The sequence below is a fragment of the Eretmochelys imbricata genome, chromosome 1, assembly GCF_965152235.1.
Source record: "Eretmochelys imbricata isolate rEreImb1 chromosome 1, rEreImb1.hap1, whole genome shotgun sequence".
Lineage (NCBI taxonomy): Eukaryota > Metazoa > Chordata > Testudines > Cheloniidae > Eretmochelys > Eretmochelys imbricata.
The window spans coordinates 38547793-38570104 of NC_135572.1; the positions used below are offsets into that span (position 1 = coordinate 38547793).

The 22312-nt window shown below is 40.6% G+C and overlaps 1 protein-coding gene across 3 annotated transcripts in view; it reads left to right on the forward strand.

Moving 5' to 3' along the window:
- ATM (ATM serine/threonine kinase) overlaps window positions 1-22312 on the forward strand; it is a 146245-nt gene that overhangs the window by 52117 nt on the left and 71816 nt on the right. For 2 of the 3 annotated variants that reach the window (XM_077808924.1, XM_077808908.1), the window contains exons 24-34: window positions 2265-2441; window positions 5597-5766; window positions 6088-6334; window positions 7014-7132; window positions 9244-9370; window positions 10363-10562; window positions 14984-15158; window positions 17197-17361; window positions 17758-17890; window positions 20762-20857; window positions 21937-22108. In XM_077808924.1, the coding sequence (XP_077665050.1) occupies window positions 2265-2441; window positions 5597-5766; window positions 6088-6334; window positions 7014-7132; window positions 9244-9370; window positions 10363-10562; window positions 14984-15158; window positions 17197-17361; window positions 17758-17890; window positions 20762-20857; window positions 21937-22108 (1781 nt within the window). The remainder of the gene's footprint in view (window positions 1-2264; window positions 2442-5596; window positions 5767-6087; window positions 6335-7013; window positions 7133-9243; window positions 9371-10362; window positions 10563-14983; window positions 15159-17196; window positions 17362-17757; window positions 17891-20761; window positions 20858-21936; window positions 22109-22312) is intronic. The other variant, XM_077808917.1, reaches the window with a different exon arrangement.

Here is a 22312-nt window from a genome sequence, read left to right on the forward strand (position 1 = left end):
CCCCCATGTAGGGACGTGAGTCTGGACAGATACTCGAGAAGATCCAGTGTCCATCCTTCACCCCAATATGACTACCCAAGGGACTGATGGTACAGTGACCCTCAACTGGTCGACCCTTCCTACTGGCCCGATTAGGGCTCCTGGGATCCCTACAGTAGACATCCTGGCTCCACCCATGCAACCCACCATACCACTCTCATGCAACACCTACACTCTCAATTGGAGCATGAGATAGAGGAGATTGAGCTGGATCCACAGGTACCAATAGGTGTTTCATCTTCCTTGCCAGAAGCTGCAATTGCCCCATCTTCGCCATCTTCACCTGGTGACCACAGGCAATATCAGGAGCTTCTGCAGAGAGTAGCGTATGACCTCCATATTCCAATAGAAGAAATCCAGGATATCCAGCATTGTCTCCTTGACATTTTATAACCTCCTGGTCCCAGTAGGGTGACCTTCCCAGTACGGAAGCCATGATGGAACTAGCAGAGGTGGTCTGACACACTCTGGTCTCTTGTATCCCCACTGTGCAAGGACTGAGAGATGCTATTTTATATCAGCCAAAGGAGCTGAGTTCCTGTTCCTCTTTATACACCCAGCACCCAACTCCCTGGTGGTGCAGGAAGCCACTGAGTGGTCTAGATTACAACATCTCAAGGCTACACTGACAGGTAAGGATTCAAAATGACTTGATCTGGGGAGGAAGACTACACATTTTCAGTTCCATAACTATCAAGCTTTGTTAGCAAAATATTATTTCAATAATTTACTTTTGGGTTTTAGACTTTAAGAACAAACTCTCTTAAGAAGACAGAGCCCAATTCCAGGCTCTCATTGAAGAAGACTATTGGCCAGAATGACCCTTCAAGCTGCAATGGATGCAGTTGATACTGCATCTAGAGGGATAGCCACAGGCATAGCCATGAGGCATGAGTCTTGGCTGCACTCCTTGGGGTTTCTAATGGAGGTTCAAAATACCATAGAGAATTTGCCTTTTGAAGAGTCTAGCTTATTCAGAAAGAAGATGGACGAGTCCCTACACTTGTTGAAGAACAGCCCTCCACTTCTTGGACATTTACAACCCAGCTACCTGGAGCTCCATCCATACATTCACAAAGCATTACACATTAGTTCAAGCCTCCTCTGCATATGCAGCTGTTGGGAGTGCAGTATTAGAAGTATCTATACCAACTGCATCTTTGACACTCCTCCCCATCCCATCCCCCCCATTTAAATACTGCTTGTTAATCACATTCGTGTGGAATACACATAGGGACCAGCACTTGAAGAAGAAATGGAGATTGATTACATGTAACCGGAGGTTCTTCCAAGGTATGTGGTCCCTAGCTGTATTCCACTAGCTGCCCTCCTTCCCCTGTGCTTCAAATCTTATCTGATTTGCGGAAAGAAGAGGAACTACACTACCCCTTATGCCCTCAGTTCTTATCATGAAGAAAACAACTGCACACGTGTAGACTAATGGACACTACTTGCTACAGATCTCCAAACTCAGGTGCATGGTGCCAATGTGTGGCCATCTGTGGAATTCAAATATAGACCACACATCTCAAAGAACCTTCGTTACAGGTAAGTAACCTCAATTTTATGCAGCTGCTTTCAGAGGTACATAGATGCTAACAGAGAGAACATTTTTCTCTCTCTCTTTCCAGAGATTGTGCCCATGAATATTGTATCTGTGTAGTGTAAAAACAAAGGGCTTACATTTTCATAAGAGAAATATTTCCATGTTCTGTGCAGTAACTTTCACAAACCCCAAATTTGGTTTAAAAATGACAAGACTAGGGGAGAATTAGAGAAAGGGATAAGCTGCATTTATGTTGTAGGATAATTGGAATTCCGTTGGGGGATATCCATACAGTTTTCTCCCTCGCATCCGTCATTTTTTCTTCTCCTTTCCCACCACATGATGGCTTCTTGACTTTTCTTCCAAGTCTTAAGGATCCTTTCATATTTTTCTTTGTTTTAGCATGTATTCCCAACCTCAAATTATAGTCACCAGCCTTCCAAGTAAGATGATTGCATGAGACTGACTTGATAGCTCAGCAGCGCTGTTCCATAGGAGGGGAGAGGTGGCAGTTGAATTCCTAAGCCATCCATTCCATTCCCCATATGCATCTCAGGAGCTCAACATACTGGCTCCATTATATTGTTATGAAGAGTGTTTTTAGTTTTTTAGCTCATGTAAGAGTTCAGAGGCTCCCATTTAACATTCTTAACAGTTATTTCATTCTTAATCGATGAAGGCACGTGGTGGCATGAGCCCTGAAGACCTCTTGGATGAGCAGTGTAATAGAAGAGCAGTTCTTCTGTTGCTGATAACCATGGTTTTATGTTGCAGTCCTGTGTGTGAAAAGCAGGCTTTGTTTGCTATTTGCCAGTCTGTGAAAGAAAATGGATTAGAGCCTCACCTTATAAAAAAGGCAAGTATACGGGAGAAATGCTTCGTATAGTTAGGTTATAACTTATACAAGTAAAGCAGAGTTGTAGTGTACCCTTTATTTTAAATTGAATTGATTGATAGTTCTGTGTTACCTCACTCTGAGTTCAGCTCCTGTGCGGCCACAGTTTTTCAGATTAATGTGATGAAAGTTACCCTTTATAGTTCTTTTAGATTGGGAGACTCTTAGGAGCACATGAAAAACAAATACAGTGACCACAACATAGTGACATGTAAAACAGTCTTGGTTGTATTCATATGTTACACTCACATAATGTCTACACAACCTGAGAGATTCCAAGCAATAGCCCAAGATATTATTGAGTCTGGTGGATCTCTTAAATGGTGGCCATTGATAGAGGGGGTCTTCCATCGGTGTCTTCCCACTTTTACCTAACCAGAGAACCTCATTTATATTGTTTTTCTGACCACACCTAACACCTTATTCATATGCAGGAGGGTTTCAACCTCTTTTTCCTTATCTGTACTTCCATACCCATCAATTTTGGGGTGCCTCACTTTCCATAGGTTGTTCTCTTAGTTTCTCTTTTCCTTATTAGCATCAACCTGTTTCCAGGGTGACCTATGGTCAGAACAGAACTTTGTGTGATGTTACAGCTTGTGTCTTGCAGTTTACTGCAGTCTGTTTTTCCTTAACATCACTTATTGGCACATCTTTTACAGTAATCTTGTGGTTTTATTAGCATAGAGTCAATCTTAGATCACCCACTCATGTCAAGTCTCCTTAAGCCTGCAGCCTAGTGTGGCTAAGCTAAAATCTTATAGGCCCCAGCTTATAGGCCTTGCATTACAACCAGGCCTTGCTTGTATACCTAATATGCATTTATCTGTCGTAAATACTTGTCAATCTTATACTTCTAGAATCCTATCTTACATCTGTACCTACAACTGAAATCTATTTAGCACACGTTAATGATATATGAAATAACTAATGAATTGACCATAACACTAGGTAACACACTGATAAATAAATTAATTGGCTACAAGTGCTATAAAGGGTATTTAGTTAATGCTGAAAATTTTTACGGCTCTTTCATTGTATGCAAACAGATTGGCTAATTAATTTTTTTACTTACTAAAATACCTCAGTGATTGTTTTAAGTTTCTCATGTTAAAATAAAGAATATGCAATAATTCTAAGGTTAACATTTTTGTAATAACTCCTGTATTTTCATGGACATCTTTAAACTATAATCAGGATCACGCACTGTAAATATTTTTGCCAGGGATGGTGGAACCAGGCAGGTAAAGGAGGCTAGGGCCCCCAAAGTGGAAATATTGTGGGGGCTCTGTCCCTGCATAAATTCATACATGCCCAGGGGGCTAGGGAGGAGGTGAGAGCAGAATCCAGAGGTGCTGGAGCTGCCACCACAAAGCCTGAGATTGTTCTGGAGAGCAGGGACAGGGACCTTCTGGGGCTCAAGCAGCTTCTATGATGCCTGGGATCTGGCCAGGACGCAGTGAGCAGCACCCAGAGGTGCTGGAGCCACTGCCATGGTGCGCTGGATCAGGCCAGGCATCAGGGAATAGTACCCAGAGGGTCTGGAACAGGCCTGGGAAGGATCTGGCTTGACTCCCCTCATGCCATCAGCTGAGTCTCACTGCCTCGCCTCATTCCCTCTCCATTCCCCACTCCGCTTCGCAATGACTGTCTGTCTCCCTCCACCCTAGATTTTAGACCCAGTTAAAGATGCTCACAATCAAACAAAGTAAAATCAGTTTTTCCATATGCAAAACATGTAAAATGATAAGTGCGGTCTACTGAAAAATGCAATGCTCCTTTGTATTTGTCATTTAAGAGTATGTTTTCCCCCCAGCTTAGTGTATTTTGGTATTACATTTGACAAACAACGAGAAAAAAAAAAAAGGCAAATGATAGCCATAATTAAAGATTCCATCCCTCTCCACCTAGGGAAAATGGTGCTATGGCAGGGGTGGGCAAACTATGGCCCAGGAGCCGCATCCAGCCCTTCGGATGTTTTAATCTGGCCCTCGAGCTCCCGCTGAGTAGCAGGGTCCAGGGCTTGCTCCGCTCTGGCACTCCAGCAGGGAGCGGGGTCGAGGGCTTGTCCCGCTCTGTGTATTCTGTGGCTCCGTGCGGCTCCCAGAAGCAGAGGCACATAGGGGCAGCCAGAGGACTCTGCACGCTGCTCCTGCCCCAAGCACCGCCCACGCAGCTCCCATTGTCTGGGAACTGAGGCCAATGGGAGATGCGGGGGCGGCACCTGTGGACGGGGCAGCGCGCAGAGCCACCTGGCTGTGCCTCTATTTCGGAGCTGGAGGAGGAACATGCTGCTGCTTCCAGGAGCTGCTTGAGGTAAGCGACGCCCGGAGCCTGCACCCCTCCAATGCCCCAATCCCCTGCCCCAGCCTTATCCCCCTCCCATCCTCTGAACACCTTGGTCTCAGCCTGGAGCACCCTCTTGCACCCCCAGCCCCTCATACCGAGCCCCACGCCAGAGCCCGCACCCCCAGCCCCTCATACCGAGCCCCACGCCAGAGCCCGCACCCCCAGCCCCTCATACCGAGCCCCACGCCAGAGCCCGCACCCCCAGCCCCTCATACCGAGCCCCACGCCAGAGCCCGCACCCCCAGCCCCTCATACCGAGCCCCACGCCAGAGCCCACACCCCCAGCCCCTCATACCGAGCCCCACGCCAGAGCCCGCACCCCCAGCCCCTCATACCGAGCCCCACGCCAGAGCCCACACCCCCAGCCGGAGCCCTCACCCCTCCCTGCACCCCAACCCTCTGCTCGAGCCTGGAGCCCCCTCCTGCACCCTGAACTCCTCATTTCTGGCCCCACCCCAGAGCCCACAACCTCGGTCGGAGCCCTCACCCCTTTCTGCACCCCAACCTCCAATATCGTGAATATTCATGGCCCGCCATACAATTTCCATACCCAGATGTGGCCTCAGGCCAAAAAGTTTGCCCATCCCTGTGCTATGGTATAATATCGGTTATTTCTACTATGTACTAATTAGAAGTTGAACTATATAAATACTATTAAAAGAGCAAAAAGATGTTAGAAGGTGAGGCTTTGAGACATGTAACTGCTGAGGGTGCTGCAGCACAACGTATACGCTGCATGTTATCTCACAGTCTTACTTATTGCACAGGTTTTGGAGAGAGTATCGAACGTTTTTGGCTATAAAAGTATAGAAGACTTCATGATTTCCCAGTTAGACTATCTGGTGCTGGAGTGGCTGAGAATGAAAGATAGTGGATATAGCCTATCTGCTTTTCCTTACATTGTTTTGAACTACTCTAGCCTTGAGGAGTTCTACAGGTAGGTTTATACGTAAAATGTATGTGAAATCAGGTTAAACTAGTTTTATTTAAAACCATGAAACATGCTATCTCAAGTATCAAAATAATGTAATTTTGCTTCTTGTACTGTAAGATTTTGCTTTAAAAGGCATGTAGTTAAGTCTTTAAAATTAATTCCAGGTATCATGTCTATTACCTGCTATTATGTTGGAGATTTATTTTATAGCTGTAACTAGACAGTCATACAACATATCAACTATATTATGTTTAAAAGGTAGGGTATTTCAAAAATTCCATTGTAATTCAAGGAAAATTTTGAAATATATTTGTTTACTTGTAGGGCTTGTTATAAAGCTTTGGTTCCACACCTGGTGATTAGAAGTCAGTTTGAAGATGTGAAATCTATTGCTAACATGATTGAAAAAGACTGGCGGCAGCTTCTAGCATGCTGCTTTCCAAAGATACTTGTAAATATCCTTCCCTATTTTGCTTATGAAAGCCCTGGAGATAGTGAAATAGCACAACAGAGAGATACAGCTTATAAAGTCTACGACATGCTTAAGGATGAAAACTGCTTAGGAAAACAGGTACCTATTTTAATGTACTTTGTTTCCTTTATAAATGCATAAACTGGTGTATGACTTGTAATGGACTGGAGGAGAAAATAGTAAGTAATAGGTCAGATAATTCAGGTCTTCAACTTAGGATATTTTGCAATAAAGTAAGTCAAAATTTGGTATTTTTATTCTGAATCTTTCAAGTAAGGTCAACTGTGCTGTCTTAAAGCCACACTGTCAACTGGAAATCTAAAACATTTCAAAATATGAATTAAAAGTTGTTATGCTTTTGCAGTCACATTTGCCTATGTTTTAAGTTTTTTCTCTCTGATTCTCTGTGAAGCCTTCTCCCATCCCCCCAACAGGGGCACTGACTATTCGTGGGAACTAATGACTATACATAATGTTATGTCAAATGCAGAATGTAAATAAACTGAAAATATAGAGAAACGTTTGATTTATGGTGAATCTTAGGTGTTGTAGTTACAGTTGGTAAAACATTTCTAGAAAGAATTGTGATTTCTAAGTTGATTGTGTCCCTTTAATTTTAAGATGGACAACTCAAAGGATAAATAGGTAGCTCAGACAAGAAGAAAAAGAAGTTACCTCAGAAAAACACAAATTGAAATTGAGACCTTCAGAGTTAAAATATTTCCGTATTAAAGCTGTTCATATGAAAACATTAAATGTATCTAATGCTGTTTTCTAGCAGATTGACAATTTATCTCACAGTAACTTGCCAGAGATTGTAGTGGAGCTGCTGATGACCCTACATGAGCCAGTCAACACCAAGGCAGGAGAAGGAGGTGACCTAAGTAAATTTACAGGGTATGTAGATATAGACTTTTAGAAGAAGATGTATTTCATACCTTTTTACTTATGTACAACATTTTGCATGTGTGGGGTGTGTGCGTCCCAGCATATGCTCTCAAAATTTCTTCTAGGATTTCAAGAGAACAAAATAGAAGAGTGGGTATTTCAGTTCAGAGAGATTTATTACCCCTCTCTTTCCATAGTTTCAGTGAGGGTGAAAGACACACCTCTGTCAAGGGTTTGGCTGGATCCAAATAACTTTGGCTCAGCTCTTGCATGGGTTGGTCTTAGTAGCATCTTCAGCTCGTGAATATATAATCTTGTTTATGCATCTTCAACAGGGTTGTAAATCTTCAACTTTGTGGTTATATTGTTTTTGTCTTTCGAGCGGGAAATTCTCAGAACATTTCTAAACTTGATTTTAACTTTTTTATTCATTTTATTTTCTGAGATTCCTTTAATTCATCAAAGCTAAAGAGATGAAATGTTCTTTCTCAAATGAGTCAAAACACTCGTATTTTATATATGAAAATCGGATTTTAAAATAATCTTTTTAAACTTAAATTATTCTTAGAGAATTTTTAAATACAAGTGGTCATCTTTTGCAATCCTAGAAAAAAAGTTTCTTCCCATCCTTTAATAAGGGGGAGCGCTTCCATTCTTTGAAAAGACACTTACCGGTGTTCAAACTTTTCTCAAGATTACAATCTACAGTAGCAATTAAGACTCCTACCAAACACGGTGTGCAAATCAAATATCACAATAGCATTTAGATATATTTTTCTAAAATGATATAGAATATTAAGCCAAAATACAAGTTATAAAGCTGCATTCCAGAGTCCGTACAACGTGACCTGGAGGTGCTGAGTACAATTTTATGGCCATCATTCTTTATGATGTTTTTCGTATTTGTCACTTACTGAGAAAAAGCAGAGATTTTGTGGGAGTTTCTCTAGTGAGACTAAACATTTTATTTAATAAACTCAAGCATGTAAGCTATTATTCTTCAAGCATCATGTATGTGTATAAAGTTACTGCATCTTCTGAAATTCAGCAAAGGCAAAGAGCAGTTTGTAATAAATTGTATTTTATTAATAACCATTTTTGCATCAGTATTGAGGTTTATCCTCCTTCCCGCCATCCATCAGTTTCTAACATTGTGTGTAGTTTAGGCACTGAGTATTTGAATAAGACTGCCGTTTGTAGGGTGACCAGATGTCCTGTTTTTATAGGGACAGTCCCGGTTTTTGGGACTTTTTCTTATATAGGCACCTATTACCCCCCCACCCCCATCCCGTTTTTTCACAGTTCCTATCTGGTCACCCTAGCCGTTTGCCATATTTCTCCCTGACAAGCATGGGTTGGTTCTCTTAGTTCTTTATTATATTCTGGACTGAACTGGGAGCAGGGCTGTCATTTTAGAGGATTTCCAGCTATAAAACTCTCTTGTGTAGAGTTGGTCTACTAAAATTCCTCATTGGCTGACTTCAGAGCATGCTGGAAGATTTATTTATTTCATTTGACCTGTTTTTCTATGTTGACTGTTTCTGGACCCCCAACCCTTTGCTTTCAAATCTGCTACCCTTCTGTTTTCTTTATTCTTACCAGTTTCTGTTTGATCCCTTTATGATTGGAGTAACATGCATGATTGTTTTTATTTATTCTTGTGAATTACATTTTTACAAGGTCTGGGAGTGGATTTGGTTGATTGGCTTGTATTTAATTTCATGTTTTTGTATTTTGGTGTTTGGTGCTTTGATAACATGCCAAAGTCATCCTACAATTGGATTAAACAAAACAAGTGCAAATATTTCCCTATAGAAATGAAGTCTTTATGTTGTATTTGGAGATTACATCTCATTTTATTTGTATTTGTTAGTTTGCTAGGAAGTATAACTAATTCTCCACTTACTGCTGAAAATATTACTGTTATGTAGGAAGAATTTGTACTTTGCTGTATTTTTTCACACTAGTTACTATATAGCAATTTTTTCTTGCTTTATCAGGGTGAAACCAAATCAGCCATGCAACATGTTATATATGCATCCATTTTAAAGCATCCATATCCTTGATCTCTGAACAAGTTTTTGGAAGTCTTGTCTCACTGTGTTTTTTAATTCATTCAGGGAACTGGACCCTGCTCCTAATCCTCCTCATTTTCCATCTTATGTGATCAAGGCAACCTTGGATTATATTAGCAGTTGTCATAAAACCAAGTTAAAAAGTATTGTAGCTGTACTTTCTAAAAATCCTGTAAGTATATGATTTTGCCCTTTTTTTGGCATTGTTAGAAGATTTCCTTTTAATTATGTATATTTTTATTTCTAAATTGTCAGTGCATGACAACAAAGAAAAAACTTTCCAATATAATTTTAGGGAATCTCTTTATGTTTCTATTAGTAGGAGAAAAAAAACACATGTCCCTAAGTTAAAGGCCACAGTAACTTTGTGAATGTTACATGCATAAAAGATTAGTTAAAAAAAAGAAAGTGAAAGAAAGACAGGGCCACATTTTTAAAAATAAATCAAGTTGGGGGGGATTTACATACATTAAATAAAACTTTATAGGTTAGATTCACAATATTTCTGTCACATACTGACTAAAGAATTACATCAGATCATGATATATTTAAGTATAAATATTTTCTCCCCCTGCTGACAGGGTGGACTTCAGCATCCTTATGTTTAGAGACGTTTGCTTCACACGAAGTATGACTGTTCTCCTTTATGTTGTCTATAGATTGGAGAAAAACATACTAATATTTAGTTGTTTTATAACTAAATGGGAGAGTATGTGTTTCCAGAATGTAGCATAGCCATGCACAAATCACAAAAGCTCTGCATATGTTGTTTTTGTGTGCCTATTTACTTTTTACTATATGTATGTGTTCTGTTAAAACAATCTTGCATTTTTACATTTTTCCACTTTTTTTTTTTATCATTGATGAAGACTGCCTTCAGTGCTTTTTGTTTTCAGGAAAACAAAAAGCAGTTTTTTGCACAGTCATGGAAACTAAAAATAGAAAGAACCTGTAGGGATATCCAGTCTGCACCCCCCATTCCTTGTACGATTGGTCTCTACAGTGCATTTTCTAGCATTTGAAATAAACATGTGCATTTATATATGATTCGGGAAATACAAAACTTGTCTTATGTTTACATTTTTTCCTAAAGTTAAAATAACTTAATTTTGCTGTTATGATATGAAAGGCGGCTTTTCACTTGATGTTTTCATTCATTTACAGGATTCATTCCAGAAAATTCTACTAGCCATTTGCAAACAGGCAGCTGATACAAACAATATTTACAAAAAACACAGGATTCTTACCATTTATTACTTGTTTGTTAATTTATTACTTAAAGAGATAAAGGATGGTTTAGGAGGAGCGTGGGCTTTTGTTCTTCGAGATATAATATATACCCTGATTCACTACATCAACAGCCGGTAAATACATAATTGTCTTCTAGTTCTTCCTTTTTTACCTTCTCACTGTTATGCACATATTTTAGTACCACTAGTAGCTGTTGTATCATCTATGTAGAAGCTAGTGTAAAACTGATGTTAGTGTCACACTAGCGATTGATTGTACATAGGGTGACCATATTTCCCTACACTGAATATGGCACACCTGATAAAATTACTTGTATTCAAGCCGAGTTCAATGGCAATCAATCAGACCTATGCGGTACAAATGTTTAAATTAACATCAAGTTGCCTGAGTCCCTGTTAAAAAGAAATACTGCTAGTTGGATTCTTTTTATTTATCTTCTTATTTTTAAGGCTTTAGGGTTCACACGAGGAAAGGTGACACACACACACACACTACTGTACACCTCTCTCACACGGGCGGGGGGAGCAGGTGTGACTGACCAACCCAACCCTCCCTGCCTGGTGCTCTTCAGGCTTCATACCTGGCTGGGCCCCCGGGATGGACCCACCTCTCCTGGTACCACGTCTTCTTGAGGCAACACGTGTGGGGCGGGGAGGAATGAAGGGTCACATCCCTCCCTCCCCAGATTTCTGCCAGGGTTCACACCAGAATGTGGCCAGCAGCAGCCTTTTGGCACTGTGCGGGAGAGAAAGGATGGGAGCTGCTTCCAGCCTGAACAGTGTTGAAAGGCAGCTATCACCTCCAGGCTGCTGCTGGCCACTGAAATAACCCAGCTGCCTCCTATCCCCTGGCTACAGTGCAGACTGGAAAGGGTTAAGCCCTTTAGTATGCATTGTGCACCAGGGCCCAGGGAACCTGATTGCAGGGGCTTTAGCAAATCCGGCCAGAGAAGTGGCTCAGCAGGAAAATGTGCCTAGGGGATGGAGCAGCCCCGTGCTCCATGGGGGCAGGTTCCAGGATGGGGAGCAGGTGAAGAGGGTGCTAAGCCCCTGCCTGGGGGGCTGCTGTGGAGCCTGCAGGGTCAGGGCATGAACAGGCTGGAAATCACTTCCCCTGCTCCACTCCAGAGCTTAGCTGAGGGACAGAGAGGCTTCCCCATGCCAGTGCTGCACTGAGCTTTGGCACATACAGGGCTCAGCTCTTCCTCGCCAGCGTCCTGAGCAGGAGGGTCGTGGGCTTTCCCAGGGCACTGGTCCAACCATAGGCAGTGGGGGAAGGGAAGAGCCTGCCGGCCAGGCTGTTCATTAACTGAGCACTCTGACTGGAGGCTGGTTCTCCGCACAGCACTGGGAGCAGGACGGGTTCTGCCTAGGGAAATATGGAGGAGCAGAGGGGATGAAGGGGCAAAGCAGCAAGAGGAGAAGCACATAAAGGGCTGATGTGTGGGCAACAGAGGCAACACATAGCTGCCTGGCGCCTGCCCGCACTCACCAGCCACTGCAGCTCGCAGCATGCAGCCAGTGCCAGCCAGAAACAGGGTGGGGGACGGGGCCCTGCTGGCCAAAAGCTGGTGGCAGCGAAGGCTGTGCTGAGGGACCAGCAGGGGGAGTGGCCGCCCCCACACACTGCAGCTTTGCCCCACCACCAGGGTGGTGCCTTGCACACCCACCCCCGTCATCAGCCACTGGACCCCCCCCACTCACCTCTGAGTTGGCAGGCGGCTGGCAAGTAGGGATCTGGGCAGAAGCAGTACCCGCCGGTACTGATGGAGGGGAAGACAGAAAACTACGGGACAGTTTCCCCTTTTTAAAGAAAAAATGGGACAGCTGTAGGAGGGCTTAAATATGGGACCGTCCCTTTAAAAACGGGACATCTGGTCACCATAGTTATAGGCCTTCTTCCCTGACCACAGCCCTATTTATTGGACTATAGAAGATGGGTCTTTTTGTTGAAATTAAGTCTTCTGTAGGCAGCCTTCCCTGGACTTTTTGATCATTTAAATGTTAATAAATGCATTGAGTATATGGCTCGAAATGACACATAACTTCACGACGAAAACTAAGATTTGCTATTTGATACCAAAGCAAAGTTAATCAAAGAACAGTGAGTATTATGCAAGCACCTTCATTGTGAACATAACATTTGGTAAATCTCCTCTTCTGCCCTTTTCTATAAATTTTCCAGTGTTGCTACTCCAAGGAATGTTTGAGATTACAATGCTGTCTGCTAATATAACAAAGTATAAGGGTATTCCAGTAACCTAGAATATTATTCAGATCATTGAAATGTTTTATAGTCTAGTCTTCAACAAACCCTTCTTTCTTACTCATTTGTCTCTGAATTCTCTCTCTGCCCACCACTTGCCCTATTTAAACAGTACTCTCCCTTTCCCCATGATGTCAGTCTATTAAATTCCCTCTGTCAGCTTCTCAACTTTTACTCTGCCTTCTTTTCTTGACCCACTATCTGCCACCATGTTAGCTTCTTTAATGCCCGGGCTTTACCTCTACTTCTGCACCCCAACAGCCTTTGGAGAAAGCTCTGTGACTCTGGGCTTGGCTATACTTGCAAGTTAGAGCGCATTAAAGCAGCCCCAGGTGACCTAACTCACTCCATTCACACTGGCAAGGCACTTAGAGGGCCTGGACTCTGCAGCTGGAGCGCTCCTGATAATCCACCTCCATGAGAAGCATAACGCTTGCTGTGCCTCGGCTGAAATGCCCCAGCGTCAGTGTGAACAAGGTGTTGCATTATTGCGCTGCGATCGGCCTCCGGAAACGTCCCATAATCCCCTTAAGTCAAATGGTCACTCTTGTCATTGTTTTGGAATCGGCTGTAGGAATGCGGATATGCCCTTTCAAAGCTCCATTTCTGACAGCCGGCATGCTTATCTGCTCCGAGACAAAGCAACCATTAGTGTGGAATGCTGTGTGCGAGAGAGAGAGGCAGGGGGGAGGAGGAGGAGTCTGCTGCTGGCTGAACTTACAAGACAGCATGCTGACATGCTCTCAGCCCCTCCAAACCCACTCTCTCTCCCCCCACATACACACAACACACTCCCTGTCACATTCCAGCCCTCACCCTTCCATTTGAAAAGCATGTTGCAGCTAAATGCATGCTGGGATAGCTGCCACAATGCACTGCTCTTTGTGGCGTTGCAAGAGCTGCTAATTTGGCCATGCCAGTGCGCTTGAATCTGACAGTGTAAACACACGGCAGCGCTTTCCCTGCTGTGCTCTCGGAGGGCTGGTTTAACTCACAGTGCTCTACATATGCAAGTGTAACCATGCCCTACAATCACTTCTGTTTTATTTATTCTGTCTGTCTGCCCTCTTCTTTGATAAATAACATGATTTCTTCTCCCTCATGAACTCCTGCACTGCTAACTTGCACAAGTTTGCAAGTTTGGACCTAAATTCTGTGACAACGTCCCTGCAATCTGCTGCACATCTTCCATTACATTTAAAAATAGAGACTATTAACCAGTTAATTCTGAAAGTGAATACATTATCAGTACAGTAGCCCATAATATTTATTTCACACTTTTCCCACATTTTCAGTTTTTAATATCTGCAGAATTTTGTGTTGACAACATATAACTTCATTCTAGGGGCTAAGGGTTAAGCGGGAGGTTGTAGTAGGCGAGTAGGGAACAGCTGATGCTTTTGGCAACTGAGGAGGTGAGGAAAGCAATTTGGTATTGTGGGACTAAACACATCATTTGGATGTTTCAGCTAAAATGATCAACAGGGCAATAATTTAATTGCTATCTTTAGATTTTAGAGGGAACAATCCGTAGTGATGTAGTAGTCAATTAACATTGTTTTGGGTTTTCTGCACACTCAGAAAACTGTCACCATGTCAGCTTAAACTCAGTTTACATTTGGCATGATTATCTTCAAATCTATACAGGCTAGAAGCAAATATATTTATACTTAGTGATGGTTTAGTATGGAATTTTCAAGGGACCCTAAGAATTTCAGTGAGAGTTGGGTGCCTTAACTCCCATGGACTGTCTAGGTTCTAGAGTATTGTTCTGTGATGTGACAAATTCAATGTATTGTGGCAAATTCCACGGGAATACAGGAGCTGTTATAACAGGACATCCACTTCACAAAAGGGAGGGATGTGATCAGAGAATTCCCCACTCCGGTGCTCCTTACAACAAAATCCATTACCTTTCATCCGTGGCAGCCTGTATACTATTTTTTCCTCCCTAGAGGAGATCTGTTTCTTTTTCACTCTTGTTTGACTCTGTTGAATTAAACCATATTGACAATGGCTAAATTTAGCATATATAACAATGATGGAAGGACTTGGGGATTTGGTACTATTAAGGTCCAGAAATTTAAATCACTGTGATGATTGGGTCAACCATTTTAAGACTGAAATCACTGCCTCTTAAATATGTTTATATGCGCCCCCCCCCCCATTTCTCCCTGTCATGCAAAGGGTTAGTTAGTGCTTTGACAATGGAAATATTTGTTTTTTTAATTTAATTCCTCAAACTTGTTGTTTTTTTCCCCTGTGGCAGACCTAATCTTGGCAGAGACATGTCCATGCGCAGCTTTTCCCTCTGCTGTGACCTTCTAAATCATGTTTGCCACGCAGCAGTCACATATTGTAAGGATGCCCTAGAGAATCACCTTCATGTTGTTGTTGGAACGCTAATACCTCTCGTCAGGGACCAGCCTGAAATTCAGAAGCAGGTAGCTTTTCAGAGAATGCGCTTGTTGCTTTTCTTTATTATGTGCCTCCTGGCTTTTGTAGTTAGTTCAAGTCAACAAAAGTATTAGTTATAAAAATATCTGTGTTTTAAACATAAAGTTTAGTCACCTTTTTCTATATTCTGTAGGGTTACATCACGATTTTTTTCATATGTTACCAGTTGTCAGTTATTTCATAAGATTTTTTTTTAAATGGCCTTTTTCAGTAAGAAAAGTACAGTTTTTACTACATTTCTGCTTCTTAGACATCTTTTGTTTAGCCCTGTAGCACACACTACTGTTGAAGGGGAATATATGGACAGAACTTTACTTCAGATATAGATGTGTATAGACTGCATTTTTCTATGTAGACATGTTGTTAGCCTAAGTCGGGGTAGTCAATTATTTTTGTCAAGTTCCAAATTTCTTCGTCAAGGTCTAGACTCCAGAGAAAATAATAACAATAATGATAAGTAAATAAAAAGATTTCAGGATCCGTTCAAAAGTATCTGGTGGTCCAGATTTGGCCCGCGCTCCACCTGTTGACTACCCCGGCCTAGATAGTTCAGACTGGCAAATATTCAGTTCTATGTATTAGTTGCTCAGTGGCTTTAAAGCAAACTATCAGTAGAGGGGCATTTGCAGCTCCACAGTTATGGTTATTGCAGCAGTTCTGCTCTCAAAACCCTGTCTACTGGGTTTGTGCCTTCCTGTAAAATTGTGCTTTTTGCTGAAATTTAGCATACAAGTTCTTGGTCAACAGAGAGAGCAGTATAGTAGTTGTCTTCACAGTTTTGTTTATATTTAAGGCTTGTCATGGCAATAAATTGGGGAAACTACAGCTTTATCATGGCAAAAAATACAGCCCATGATTTAGCTGAAAAAAAAATGCCTAAGAAAACAGCACAATTTTTTTTCAAATATAATATGTGGTTGTTTAATTAAAATGTACCCAAAACCCCAGTACATTCATTAAAATAGGAAAATCCCTAATACACATAAAATGTTAATAAAACTCATATAAATAAGTCTAGGTCTTACTATAATAAAGCATATTATAAATTCCTAAATTACATGGCTTTATAGCTCTCCTGTCATCTTATATCTGTATATAAAATACAGGAACCTCTGCAGAAGCACTGTATATTGATAATTTTTAGGCTAACGGCACCAAATTTGTTACACTTGGTAACTTTTGGAAGAATGTCTTTGCACTTAGAGAGCTAGCAACTTAATTAAAAAAAATATTTAAAGAAGTTCTGCAGAGGGCTTTTAAGCAGCCGAGCAGCCAAACTTAAATAAAAACAGCAGATCTGTGATAGCGTGGCAAATACCAGCCTTATTAATATTCAATTTATTCTAGTAACGCTATTAGGCATTCAGATTAACAGCAAAGTAAGCCAACCAAATCATGCAAAATATTATAGCTTTCAACAGTAAGAAAATCAAATAAATTGTTAAATTATAGAATTTCTGTATCAGTTACTTCATTCTTATCCTATCTCTATTTTTAAGCCTCAATGAATTACAAATATTACATTAGAAAGACAAGATGGGTGAGGTAATATCTTTTATTGGAGTAACTTCCGTTGGTGAGAAAAACAAGTTTTTGAGCTTACACAGAGCTCTTCTTCAGATCTGGGAAACATACTTAGACCTGAAGAAGAGCTCTGTGTAACCGCAAAAACTTGTCTCTGTCACCAACAGAAGTTGGTCCAATAAAATATATTACCTCACCCACCTTGTTTCTCTAGCATCCTGGGACTGACATGGCTACAATGACACTCATACAAATATTATATTGTCCATGAATGTGCCAAAGTCTTTTTAAACACTTTATAACATGCAATAATGTAAAACACATAGTTTATGAATTTTTGGTTATATTCAGTTATCAGTTTGGAAGAATTTAGTCTGTATAGAATGCATAAATGTTATTTCATAGAATATTGTGCTTGGCTTTAGGAGCCTTTTTTTTATTAAGCTGTTTTTTTTTCCCCCCTTTTAAATTAATTAATTAATTAATTAATTTAATATACAGGTCCTAGACTTGTTGAAGTACCTAGTGATCGATAACAAGGATAATGAAAACTTGTACCAAACAATCAAACATTTAGATCCTTTTCCTGAGCATCCTGCTTTTAAAGATTTGCATGCTACTCAGCAGAAAATCAAATACAGTAAAGGAGCATTTTCACTTTTGGAGGTAATTAACTATTTAATTTGGGCCCTGGCACAGTCACAGTAATAGGTCCCTTTCAACTGAAGGCAAATGTACTGGCTATATGATACAGTATAGAAAGAAATTTATTTCCCCTTAAAGTAGACATGTTGACTTTTTTTATTCTATCCCTAGTTACAGGAGCTAGTCAATTTGTTTGTCTCTCAATTCTTGTGTACATTTCATATCTGTTGGTGTTCAGTGAAATACCTTTGAGGACCATTTCACCACTTAAAACATAGTATATGCAGTAAAGAGTCCTGTGGCACCTTATACACTAACAGACTTATTTGAACATAAGCTTTCGTGGGTGAATACCCACTTCGTCAGATGCAACGAGTATATGCAGTGTATACTTATTACAAAAATGTTGTTTTGCAGGAAATTAACCATTTTTTATCGGTAAGTTTCTGTGAGTCGCTGCCATTTGCAAGACTTGAAGGATTAAATGATTTACGCAAACAACTGGAACAACATAAAGATCAGATGAAGGATCTCATGAAACATTTCCAGGGTACAGACTCCTGATAGCATGCTTTATTTCTTCCTCTGCATGCTGTATTCTTTTGATTAGTAAAATAACTCCACTGTAATTTCACACATACACCAGACTGATATGTACTGTATAAATTATGATGCAAATTGTGAAATTTCTCTTAGTGAGTATTATACAATACATAATGCCATATGAGTGATATAACTACACCTACTTTTTTGTAGGTATATTTGTATATATGAGCAGGATATATTCACTATCATCTTACCCGGCTCCTTGTCCCAATCTTTTCCTTTCCCTGGACTCAGTCCAGCTGTTTTCCCCTCTAAATTAAAATCAGGCAACTTCCTCTTCCACGCTCTAGACACCAGAAGTGGGGAGCCAAAGAGCCCAGCAGAGACAGGCTCAGTTCTGGTGTCCACCTTGGCCCAGAGCAGCAATTCACTGCTGGAGTGTGCTCAGCCACTCTGGGAGGATGGTGCATGCACAATCCGATCACACTTAAGAACTGTGAACAGCTCAAGCAAGCTCTTTGAAGATGGAATCTTTACAGATTTTAGCTGCTAAAATAGAAATCTCCACTAAGCATGTGTAAACTGCAATTGTTCAAAGGCTTATAACTTGGCCAAATTTGAGTGAAGTTTCACAGAGATGGCAAAAGACACATCACAGAGACAGAGGTCACCCCCTTGCCAAAGTTCCTGGCTCCAAAGCATGTGGGATGCTAGAGCTGTTCAAAAAAAGGTTGCCAGAATTTTTTTTACATGGACTAGACATTGAGATTTCCCCTAGCCTTGTTCTTGGAAGTGACCGAATTATTGTGGGTGAATTTTTCCCAAAAAAACACCAAAACATTCAGCCTGAGACAGACACCTGACATGGAAAACTACAGCCCAAACAGGGAAGTTTGGCAAAGTTATGAGTGATTGAAAATAGGATCTTATAATGGGAAATGTCAGGCAGCCTTTATAATAGGCAGTGCTATTATAATAGGCAGTTCTGCCTATAATAATTTGATACAATTTACAAGAGGCACTATGAAACATTAAAACTTCAAAGAGACTGTTTGTGTTTGCAGGCTGTATAAGATTTCCTATGGACATTGTCACCTTTGGTGTGGGTAGTACAGATTTCACAAGGTCTACAAAACAGTGTTTAAAATATATGGATTCATTTATAAAAATACTGGAATTCCTTAAGATTAAACAAGACCTAACACTTAGTTTTCAGAGGTCATCATGAGTGTGTCATACAAGTGTGAAATCTTTGAGCCTAAGCCATTCCTGAATTATGAGTTGACCAGAAAATGTTAAAACAAGTTTTTAAAGTCCTGTAAGGTAACCATGGCTTGTCCAATTAGCCTCCTGTGTGTGTGTGTGTGTGTGTTTGTTTTAAATCCTCTAGCCTAAAATAAAGGCTGACAGCAGGTTTTTTTTGTGCAAGTTACGGGAGGTCAGGGATAAACTGGAAACTGGCTTACTACCTTAATTATTGTCACTGTGGTTATTATTGAAGGTTTTTAAGAACAGGTCAGACAAACACCTTTCAAAGATGGTCTAGATTCACTTGATCCTGCCTCAGCATGGGGGAATGGATGACTTCTCAAGGCCCTTCTAGTCCTACATTTCTGTAGTGATGATTATTTATTATTAATTTGTTCGTGTTACAGAAGCACATTGAGGCTTCAGCTAACTTGAAGGCCCTGTTGTGTTTGGCACTGTGCAGTTCCATAATAGAATGTACTGCATACCTACAACTAGCTATAACAACTTAATAAAACTACGACTGTAATGTAAAAGCGCTACTGTTAAGTTTGAAATATGAATCAACCAACTGTCCTTTTATGAGCAGAAATGTGGACTGGACATTTTGGTAGTTTGTCCACTGCTACTTTGAATTTTAAAAATTGAATTGTGATCTTTAACAATTGTAAATTAATGCTTTTTTAAAAAAGGAAACAGCTGAATGTGTCTTTGTACCATGTAATTCATGGATTTTATGAAAAATAAAAAAGATTCAAGAAGTAAAATAACTTCAAAAATTCCTCTCCCTTATCTATACCACTTTCTCCCTAATTGATGTTTCAGCGATCCCCTTCTTCCTCTTTACCTCCCTCCTTTAGTTCTTTGGGCTATTAACGTGTTTTAAGTCTCTCCAAAAGTAACAAAAAAGGGTGCTGGAAATGCGAGGAGGTGAGGGAAGAGAAGCAGCTTGAATTGCTGTAGGTTTTCAATATTATTGGCCAGCCCATATTTCTGTATCTGGCCCTGAATTCCCATATGTTTGCCATGGTTGGATAAATTCCTCTTTTTCCTCCCTATTTGAGTCACTCTTGCCTCAATACAAAATCAGTACATTGTTTAAAAAACATGAAAAGTTTCAGACAAATCTAACAGAGAAAGGGCTGACTGTAGAGGAAGGTAATAAGTATCAGAAGATCCCAGACCTTGACTCTATATATTTTCTTGCAGTCAGTTGTTATGACATCCTGCTGTGCTGTAAATACCATTTGGTTATCTCATGATAATATTTAATGTATGCAGCTATCAAAAGGTAAAATTAGAAGTCTGTTTGCATTTCCATTATAAAAGCGTGGAAATAATATATATATAAATTTTAGTTCCAGGGAATCCTGTGACTTGGACCAAGTAACATACAAGAGTTGGTTCAAGAAGTGATGATTTTTAAAAATATGGAAACATTTCTATTTTTGTGTTACATTTTATAAAAGCTTTTGTGTACCAAATTTGACCCGATAACTATCCCCTTTAATGTTCAGAATGCATTTTGAGATCTTAGTTGAAATAGAATTACAAGTAGTGTAATTTGTCTGTTACAAATACACGTGGAATAGACATTAATGCTTTCCTTTTTTCTTCTAAATGGTAGAAAACCCCCAGGACTATGTCATAGTAAAGTTGGTAGTGAGCTTGCTACAACTATCCAAGACAGCAGTTAATCATACAGGTGAAAAGGCAGTTTTAGGTAAGTAATTTTGCTTTGTGAGTATCTACATCTTCTACATTAGCACTAGTATCGCTAAATGACAATTATTTTAATCTTAGGCAATTGCAAAATGTTTCCCATGATGCTAAAATTAGTGCTGTTCACTTAAACATCTAGTATGTAGTGGTAAACCAGGCGTTTAGATCTTCCTCATCTGAAAAACTAAAAACCTGGTATTCAGCGCTGATGAGCACCCACAACTGCAATAGCTGTTATGGGAACTGGCATTGCTCAGCACTTCTGAAAACAAAACTATACATTTGTCATTCCTGCAATATATTTCCATTAAGTACTTCCTGAATTTGGACCAGAGCCCAACCCTTATGTCTGCAGCATGTCTCTTCTCATCTTGATGATGGTAAAAGAAATGTTACACAATATGTTTTAGAAGATCTAGAATTTTCATAGCTGCAGCTGAATGTGGACATGTCAAAACTTGAAAGCCAAAATCTGTTGGGACAAATATGGATTGTATGAATGCAGCAAGGAAATAGACATATGTCTGTCTATTTCCTTCTGTCTGAAACTTAGTGTATGTCCTGGAGCCATGAAATTGACAAGAAAGCCGAGCAGCCACTCCATGGCGGGTAGGAGGCTCCAGCTAAATCCCAGCTTCCCGCAGGTTCCTGGCTCTTAGCCATGCTGCTGCCCAGTTTCCACGCTCTGAGACAGACTGTGCACACCCAGCTCCCCACTCAGAGCCTGATTGCCCCCTGGTTCCCAGCCACCTGCTGCTTGGGTTCCCCGTGGGAAGCCCAGCTCCACTGAGGCTTCCTGCCAGGAGCCTGGGCATTGCACCGAGGCTTGGCATCTCCAAGGCTTTCTGGGCTCAATTAACATAGAAACTTACAGAGAAATTTAAGTTTGTAGTATAAACATGCCCTTAGTTTCCACTAACATGAGATGTTGAAAGGACAACACGGCTCACATAAAACTGTATGTAATATGTATGCATATATACACACACACACACACACACACACGTATGCACAGCTAAAAAAAGTAAAGCTTTTTCCTCTACTATTTGGAGACTATAAAAGTAATATTTGCATTTGCAGAGGCTGTTGGAAGTTGTTTGGGAGAACTGGGTCCTATAGATTTCTCCACCATAACTCTGCAACATAGTAAAAATGCATTCTATTCCAAGGCAGCTGACTTATTTGAAGATAGAGAACTTCAGTGGGTCTTCATAATGCTGACTCTAATAAATAATGCTTTAATAGATGATTGGTAAGTGTACATTTGATTCGGTGCTTAACGAATCGAGCACCAATGAAAAAAACTAGCTATTGTTGTAAAAAGATTTTCTGCCTTCTGTCTCATAATTTTATTTAATACCTGCACACAAGCAATAATCTGTTAACTCTCCACTAATGATCCACTTTGAGGTTCAGATTACTCATATTCCAATCAGTTTGTGGTGTTCTACAATGT